General features: G+C 41.5%; 1 protein-coding gene across 1 annotated transcript; it reads right to left on the reverse strand.

Moving 5' to 3' along the window:
• Positions 1-1,583: 1,583 nt before the first annotated feature.
• Positions 1,584-2,597, reverse strand: LOC133052603 (olfactory receptor 6N1-like). Its single transcript, XM_061137534.1, has one exon. It carries the CDS (start codon positions 2,595-2,597, stop codon positions 1,584-1,586), a length of 1,014 nt encoding a protein of 337 aa, XP_060993517.1.
• Positions 2,598-9,590: the final 6,993 nt, after the last annotated feature.

The following is a 9,590-nucleotide window of genomic DNA, read 5'->3' on the forward strand; positions in this document are numbered from 1 at the left end:
CTCTGGATCCATGTCTTAACCACAAGGAGTGTGTTCTGCAGGCTCTATTTTCTAATTGAGGGTAATTACAAGAAGTTAAAGCTAGATTAGAGACAATTAGACCCTATACAAGAGGGAACTCTGTGGGTGGTCAGGAAGGGAGTAGGAAGAACCAGCTGGGAAAGTGTTTCCCAAACCACTTGGCATTCTTTAACTCGTATTACAGAAGGAGGTTTTTTTGGGGGGAAGGAGTCTATCTGTGCTCCTGTGTGGTGCCTACCTGGAGGGCAGGCAGGTGAAATAGGTAAAGACAACACACACACACACACACACACACACACACACACACACACATCACTGACAGCCAATCAAGATTGCCTTTTCCTCAAGCCAAAGTGCTAGAAGCCAATAAGTGGAAACAAAGAGGAAAGGGAGGTGAGGGTCCCATTACTTATTCAATTTAAGACATCTTATTTGAGCAACTACTTTTTTTGTGCTGCTCTGGATCTAGATGCTGTGGGAGATACATGGTGAGCAGGGGATCTTCCCTTTAGAGGGTCTCCAACTCTATTCGAGGTGTTTGGTGTGGCTGGAGCACAGAGGGAGAGAAGGAGACTGGTGAGGGGTGAGGTCAAGAGGTGGCCACAAGTCAGGAGGAGGAGCTCTGACTCCTTTTCAGGGGCACTGGAGAACCACAGAGAGTGATAAACTGTGAAAGTATAGTGTCAGGTGTGGGTTTTAGGAAGATACATCTGGCCACTGTGGGGAAGGTGGATGAGGGGGCATAGCAAGGAGCAAGATAAGGGGGCTCAGTCAGAGCAGCCTGTGGGGAGAGTTGGGGATGTCTATGACCATGAGGAGAAAAATGAGGAGGAGAGGCCAGAAAAAAAAGTGACTTGTTTTAAACTCTCTTCATCCACCAAGCCTCCACTGCTTTGATTAGTCATTGATTCATTCAATCAACAAATAATTATCTTGTGTCTGTGTAGAGCACAGTGATAGGGGGCATCAAGAGTAATAGGGATGATGTTATTCCAGTCTTCAAGGGGCTTGATTAACTACCTGTTCAAATGAGTAGAACAGTCAATAGCTGCTCTACGATTTTAGACATGATTCTGATAGCGGAGAGACAGACAATCTAAGAAACAACAGTAGGCAGGATGAATGTGCATAAACCCTGAGGCACAGTGGAAAGCACCTAAGTTTGTAGGAGAAGGGTATGGTGGCTGTGTGTGTATGTAGAGGTGTGTGCGTGTGTGTGTGCATACACATGGGCACATTGGGCACATGCACATAATGAAACCAAAAACCTTAACATCAGCAGATATTTCTATCACACACACACAGCAAGAGAGACAAAGACAAAGACAGAGAGATAGACTTTTGTAGCAAGCAAATTTGGGTGTTTTTGAACTTTCCTCTAAGAGGCGTGGTAGAAGAGCTCGAGAGAGTCACTTGTCTGACAAACTTATTTTACCATGCAAGGATTAACCTGGAATTCCCATGGACATTAGGTCTGTAAGGATTCAGGGAGGGTTCCTACGCTGTTGGCTCTTTCCCTTGAAGGAGGGAGCAGCAGTGGGCTGAGCCCCCAAGTACTCAGCCTAGTGCTTGGCGTCCTTCATAGAAGCCCAGGCTGTTCTGAGAACAAAAAGACTCCCTGGGGGTGGTGGGGGCCCTGAGCTCCCCTTAGCAGATGCCCACTGACTCATAAGCCGTCTCACTGCCTCTTGAACATCCTTGTTTCTCAGGCTGTACACGATGGGGTTGACCATGGGAGTGACCACAGTGTAGAACAAGGAGAAGATCTTGTTCAGGACAGCAGTCTGGGTTGCTGTGGGGATGGCATACACTGTTCCCAGTGTTCCGTAGTACAGAGTGACCACTGTGAGGTGGGAGGAGCAGGTGGCGAAGGCTCGTTGCTTTCCTGCAGCTGATGGAATCCTGAGGACAGCAGCCACAATGTGCATATAGGAGGCTACGGTGAGTAAGAAGGGCACCATGGTGACGAAGGAGGCCAGGAGGAAGGTGGTTTTCTCCACGGTCTCAGTATCAGAGCAGGCCAGCTTCAGCACAGGGGCCAGGTCACAGAAGAAGTGGTCGATCTTATAGGTTGCACAGAATGGCAGCTGAAAAGTCATGGCAACAGTGACCACAGGCGTTAGGAAGCCACCCAGCCAAGACCCGCCTGCAAGCAGGACACACGTGTGGAGGTTCATGAGCGATGGGTACTGCAGGGGGCTGCAGATGGCAAGGTAGCGGTCGTAAGACATGGCGGTCAGAAGGAAGCACTCAACTACTGCCATGGAGCCGAAGAAGTAAAACTGGACCACACAGCCCACAAAAGAAATCACCCTGGGACCGAAGAGAAGGGTCTGCAGCATCTTAGGAGCAATAGAGGTAGTGTACCAGATCTCAAGGAAGGAGAAATTGGACAGAAAGAAGTACATGGGGGTTTGGAGGTTACGATCAAGAGAAATGACGATAAGGATAAGAAGGTTCCCCAGCAAAGTCACTACATACATTCCCAGAAATAGCCCAAAAAGAAAAAACTGTAACCCGTGGAGACTCCCGAATCCCAGCAGGAGGAATTCTTTGATTGTGGTCAGATTACCCATATCTGTGAGATTCACGCATTAGACCTGAGGAAAGGAGAGACATAGCCAGTTGGAAAAAGAGCCATGCTACTGGAGGTGGGTAACACCATCGGATATGTCATATATTATAAAACTCAAAGACCCTGGTTTTTCTCGTCGGGAATAAATTTTCTGTTTTGTTCTACTAGGTGTATTTACCTAATAGCCACAGAGAAATCAGAAACTATGCCCTGGAGAGTTAACAGAGAGGATATCTCTTTTGCTCTTTTCCACTCTTTTCCTTGACATAACCGGTGATGAATCTACCTTTGGGAGTCTCACAGTGGGAGGCAAACATGTCTTAATGGGGACATGGCAAGAAAGCGTCTCTCAACTCCTGAAACTCAGCTTTTAAGACTCAATGGAAATGTGACTCTAAAATTATAAAATAACACTGGAATTCACATCACCCCATCTCCCCCCAGACCCCTAAATCAGGGTGGGTTTCACCAGGAATGTAATTGGAGGGAGGAGGGGAATTCAAAACTATTGATCTTAAAGTACCTGTAAGAAAAATAAGAGTTTCTGCCAGGCTCTGGGGACATGTAGCTGATTGCTTCCATGGCATCAAATTCCTATGGAAATTGAGGGGAAAATGTATGTAAAGTTATTCACTTGAAATGTTAGAGAAAAATAATGTTCCATCCTTCATAAATGAAAATGACATTCCTGACTCACAAGCAGTAGGATGTGCATTTAGAGTTATTTTTCTCCAGTAGCAGGGATGGGTTAGCAGTGAGTCATGAAGACACCTCCCCCATCCCCACAAGCATACCTCCCCCACCACGCTCAAAGACCCAAATTTGTGAAATGGTTGTCTGGTCTTCGTGCTTGAGCCATGCAATAGAATTAACAATCAATTTGTGCTGTGGCCTAACTTAGAGGTAAATGCGAGGCCAGAGGTAGGGGCTTGGTTCAGCTGGTGTTGTAGGCTGAAGGCTCAGTCTGCGGCCAGGAACTAGAGCAAAGCCATCTTTGCTGCTTTGCTTGGGGTGATGACAACATGTCCCTAAAAGGTTACAATTAAGTCATATTTTTGTAAATGAAATCCTATTTTAAATCTACTCGGGGAACTGCCTATTCAAAGAACTCATTAAAAATGCTTCTGTGACATGAAAGAATTCCTCCATAATTTATCCTTTGTGCTAATATAAATTGTTAATACACTGGGCTTGTGTCAAGGAAGGTCCACCTCTAGTGGGGATCTCCAGGACATTCAGGGAGCCTAAGGTGGTACTGAATATAATTATACTGCGTAAAGAAAATCAATCAGCAAGTGGAGTTGTCCCTGGGGGTGATGACTGCTTCCTAATTGGGGGATTAAGCTTCAGTGTCCTATTACTTACCATTTTACCCTGTCTTCAGAGACTGGCAGCCAGCATTCAGAACTGAAATTAGCATCATTAGATTTTTATCATTCAATTCTAAGTCTCATTAGTTAATAATGAATAAGCTTGATTTTTCCCTTTTGATTTACAGGTATAGTCTTTAAATGCCTCCAAATTCAAAGGCATACCAGCTTTCCTAAATCCTTGCCCATCCTCTCTTTCTTGCAGTGAAGACATTAATGTGGCAAAAGAGATTTCAGCTCAGAATATTATTCATTCAGTCAGTCAGTCATTCACTCACCACATATTTTTAAACACCTACTATGTGTCATATTTTGGGCTAGGTAGGCACTGGAGATAAAATTATGAACAGAAAAGTAATGGTCTCACTGTTTTCAGAACTTACATCCTACTAGTGAAGGTGATCTTAAAAATACCAGTAACACTACTATTGCAATCAATTCTATGAGGGAGAAAAACTGGGTCTTAACATAAAAAATAATACAGGGAGAGGTGACTTCATTTTGGTAAATGCTCAGGGAAGATCTTTCTGAAGAAGAAGTCATATTTCAGCTGAGATTTGATAAATATGGACTAGCCATCTAGGAGACCAATCCGAGGGGAGGTATTACCGGTAGACAGAGAGCATGTGCAAAAGTCTTGAGTGGGATAAGCACTTGACAACTAGAAGCATTAGAACTAATAAGCAAACAGCAAAAACAAGAACTGTAACTGGAGGCCTACAGGTGAGAGAAAGAGTGATAGGAGGTGAGTTTGTAGAATGCATATCTGATTTACATTTTGAAAAGATCCCACAGGCTTCTATGTGGAGAATGACTGTAAGGGACCAAAAGGGAAAGGGAGAAAACTGGTGAGGAAGCTAATATAGTAATACAGGTAAGAGATGGAGATCAGGTTGGGATGGAGTAAGGTAAATTAATTTTAAGACTTTTTACATAGTAGAATATATATATGTATATATGTGTATATATATATATATTTTTTTTCTGTATGTATATTATGCTTTACTAACCACAGGGAGCTCGACCCAGTGTTCTGTGACAACCTAGAGGGGTGGGATGGGGTGGGAGATGGGAGGGAGGTTCAGGAGGGAAGGGGACTATGTATACTTGTGACTGATTCATGTTGATGTATGGAAGAGGCCAACACAATATTGTAAGGCAATTACCCTCCAATTAAAAAAAAGTAGTGAAATGACATAGGTTGCAGACAAACTGCATTAGCAGAAGACACGAAGGACAGGAAGGAATTAAGGATGAATCCTAGTTTCTGGCTTAAGCAACTGTATAGATGATCCTCTTTTCCTGAGGATCAAGTAGGTAATTTAGTTTGAGGGGCATTTTCTTTTGTTTTCTTCCCATCCATCCATCCATCCATCCTTCCCTCCTCTCTTCCTTCCTTTCTTTTTGTTAGATCTTGTGGGTTATGATCCATTGCTGCGATGACAGTTTTAGTCCTCCTGTGGTTCAGGAATCTGGTAACAGACAGAGTCTCAGCCCTGAGAGACAGGGCTCCCACTGTGGCCACACAACAAGCTTGAGGAAAAGTCTGACAAATTCATGTCCTTGTTTTCAAAAAGGACCAAGGAAGAGAGTGAACATGTCAGTGTAACCTTTACTCTCTGCAGAAATTGCTCAAAGTGCAGGGTTAGCAACTGCATACCAGGAGCATCTTGTGCATAGGAAAGCAAATTCCACGCGGGACTGTTAGACTCTCTTCATTGTGAGTCTCTGAGAAGCCTTCGTTAATGGCAACCCAACTACCCAGAGCTTTCAATGATCTGAGATTTTTTTTTTAAATTTTGTTATGTCTCATTTTGCCTTTGTGTGCATGAAAGAGATAATGAAACAAGCTTAGTCAAGAAAACAATTTTTAGGAGATATTCTGGGGTCAGAATACATTCAGTTCTACACTTCTTCTCTTCATTTTATTTGTAGTTCTGACCAATCAAAATTAATGCTCAGAATAATGGCTGGAAGCTCTGAAAAATCCTCAATCAGTAAAGAGTGATTCAAGTATATCATTATACTTGATTTCCTAAGTCTGAACAGTGGACTCAGACAGCTTAGTGGAATATTTCTTTTAAGCAAATACAATAGAAAACAGCTTTGTTCTTACCCTTCAGTTACCCAGAAAATCTAATTAAACATATGCCCTTTCCCCCTTTCCCTTGATGTTCCTTTAATCATGACTTGCCTTTGTATTAATTTTCTTATGTCCTTATAATTGCAAAAAAATATTCATTAACATGAAAAATTGTTTGGTGCCCAGTGTAAAATCAAATCATCCAAATTTACCTCCTGCACCATCTTCAAGATGCTAATAGTTGCAAAATACAGTAATGAAATCGAAAGTGTGGCAACATAACTAGGAAGTGAGAGACTAGAGAATGAGCCCGAACCCATTACCTCTTCTAGAATCAATCCTCTTGGAAAAAGGGGTGATGAGGAGGAATCTGAAGAATGGCTGAAGATTAATGCAGGAAGGGAGAAATATACAGCTTGATAAGGAGAGCAATGATCTGACTATACCTGTCAGATATCATCTGATCCATCAAATTCACTGCAGTGTATGTATCCAAAGGAGATGAAATCAGTATCTCAAAGAGATATCTGCATCCCCATGTTAACTGCAGCAATATTCATTATAGCCAAGATACCAAACAGCCTAAATGTCCACCGATGGATAAACAAATAAAATGTAGTACATACATACAATAGAATATTATTCAGCCTTAAAAAGGAAATTCCTGTTATTTGCAACAATATAGATGAACCTAGAGGGCATTATACTAAGTGAAATAAGTTAGATGGAGAAAGACAAAGGCTGTATGAGTTCACTTATATGTGGGATCTAAAAAAGATGAGCTCATAGATCCAGAGACTAGAAACATGGTTATCAGGGGCTAGGTACGTGCTGTAGGGAAAATGGGAAGATGTTGGTCATAGGGTACAAACTTTCAGTTATAAGATGAATAATGTACAGCACGGTGACAATAGTTAATTGTATTTCATTGTATACTTGAATTTGCTAAAAGCGTAGATAAGTGCTCTCACCCCAAAAAAGTAGGTGACTTAAGTGAGGTGATGGATGTGTTAATTTGATAGTGGTAATCATTTCCTAATGTATACATATATTAAATCATCTTGTCATATATCCTAAAACAATTAGAAACTCAGTGCTCTTTCTTCAGACTCCCAACTCTATCCATTTTTTTTTAAAGCAACAAACACATGATACACAAATGTGCCCTTAGCTCTTTATTCTCCCCAAAGTTATACTATACTGGTATCAGGAGCAATTGTTCAATGGTATCAGGGATAATTAGTAGGTACAGAAGATCATCTTGGTAGCCCAGTCCTTACTGTTTAGGTCATCCCTTAGTCTAAGCACATATAAACCTGTTCCTGAAAGTGATATCTGAGAGATGTTAGGCTGGTGAACAGGAAAACTACCCAGAGCAGAGTCTTTGAAAGAGCAGAGCAGAGAAGAAATCCTAAAGTAGTACTATACTGTCTCTTTTATCAATAGATGAAGTTGATTTTTTTGGTCAACTCTCTCTACAAGTAGTGTCTTTCTTTTTTTAATTTTTAAAAATTGTGGTAAAAGTCACATGATATCAAACATACTATTTTAACCATATTTAACTGTACAGTTCCAAGGAACTAATTATATTCACATTTTTGTGCAACTCTCCGCATCATCCATCTCCTGAATTTTCCACCTTCCTAAACCGAAACTCTGTCCCCATTAAACACTGACTCCCCCTCCCCACCCCACATCTACCCCCTGGAACTTAGCATCTACCAAAGTACTTTCTGACTCTGAATTTGACTATTCTAGGTACCTAGGTTAAGTGGAATCAAACAGTATTTGTCTGCACCTAATATATAAGTAGTGTCTTTCTTGAATAATTCAAGGTTGTGCCATGCAGCAGGAAAATTTGATTTAAAGTTTATTTTCCTTTGAACACAACTGGTGGAACATTATAGACAGCTCACTACTTTTAGGCTTCCCTGGTGGCTCAGAAGGTAAAGCATCTGCTTGCAATGCGGGAGAGCTGGGTTTGATCCCTGGGTTGGGAAGATCCCCTGGAGAAGGAAATGGCAAGCCACTCCAGTACTCTTGCCTGGAGAATCCCATGGATGGAGGAGCCTGGTTAGGCTACAGTCCATGGGGTCACAAAGAGTCAGACACGACTGGGTGACTTCACTTTCTTTTCATTTTTTTTAGAGGAATTGTACATTAACACAAATAACCCCTTGGTGTCCAGGGGATTGATTTCATTATTTGTGTTTTTGCATCTTAAGACCTAGAGATAGACATTATTGAAACCTGGAGAGAGGCATTGTTGAGATGCCTGGAACAAACATTATTGAGACCCAGAAACAGACTGGGAGATAGACATTACTGAGACCTGGTGACAGATATTTCTAATTCAACTACATTCTTTGGTGCCAAATACTTTTTCTCCTGTTCTGTTCCATTTGTCAATATGATAGACAGTGAATGGGCCAGGAAATATCTTGGGCCAAAAGATATGTGATATGTCATAATGTGACATACCTAGCCTAAATGTGCTGAATGGCAGCATTCTTCCTAGTAAGTTGTGCAAAGAGTAATAGGCTCATCCTTTCATTCCCCACTGTCAAGATATTGCATACAAACATTTGGGGGGGTGTCTGAATAAACTGTATAAATACCTAAATTTCTCTTTACCTCAACATAGACTCTAGTTGTTACTTTATAGCAAAAATCTGAAATTGGTGGAATCCTGAAAACATTCTGTCAATAAACCATCCTTGAAAAACTGGCTCTCCACAATGCCAAATATCCAGTTTGAACGAGGGGCTTACTTTCTAGCCAGTTATATTCTTCTAGTTGACTTCTTATGTTCATCTTGTCCTCTGAGTCAAAAAATAGCATTTGCTAGACTTCCCATGCCTGCTGCATATCCTTATATCCAGGAGAACTGAAACAATCTGATCCATCTTTCTAATATTTACCTGTTCATATACTCATGGTACTATGCGTTTTAATAGTGGTGACATTTATTTTTTTGCATCTTTCACTCATCGTCCTGGTGTTTGGCTCTAACAATGGAGAAACCTCAGTACTCCTCTTCCTCACTGCTCTCTAATCCCCACCCTGTAGCACTCAAGAACACTATCTGTCACCACTCACATTTTCTTTTTGAAGCTTTCTGCTCCTAGACTCCTCTTCTTTGCTGATCTTGACAGATTTACAGTGGTTAGGACGCTGCAATTGTCACAGTCCCATGGTGTCTTTGGTCTGTACCAAATTTACTGTGTCACAGGAAAGGAGTAGTTAAGAGCCTGATCTTTTGTGTCAGACAGACTTGAGTCTCCGTTCTGGCTCCACCACATACTCTGTGTGACTCTGAACAAGTAATTTAACCTCTTGGTGCTTTAATTTTCTCAGCTGTAAAATAGAGAATAATTATAATAATAAAACCACCTCATAGTGTTTTCATTAGAGTTAAGTGGGAAAATCCATATGAAGTATTGGTGAGGTGCCTAGCACTCTGTAAGTGCTCAATCTCATTTTCATTTGACAGTGTGTACCTGTGTGTGTGATTACTCTTCAGTTGTTTCCCTAACAAAAT

Source organism: Dama dama, chromosome X (assembly GCF_033118175.1).
Source record: "Dama dama isolate Ldn47 chromosome X, ASM3311817v1, whole genome shotgun sequence".
In the NCBI taxonomy this organism is placed as follows: Eukaryota; Metazoa; Chordata; class Mammalia; order Artiodactyla; family Cervidae; genus Dama; species Dama dama.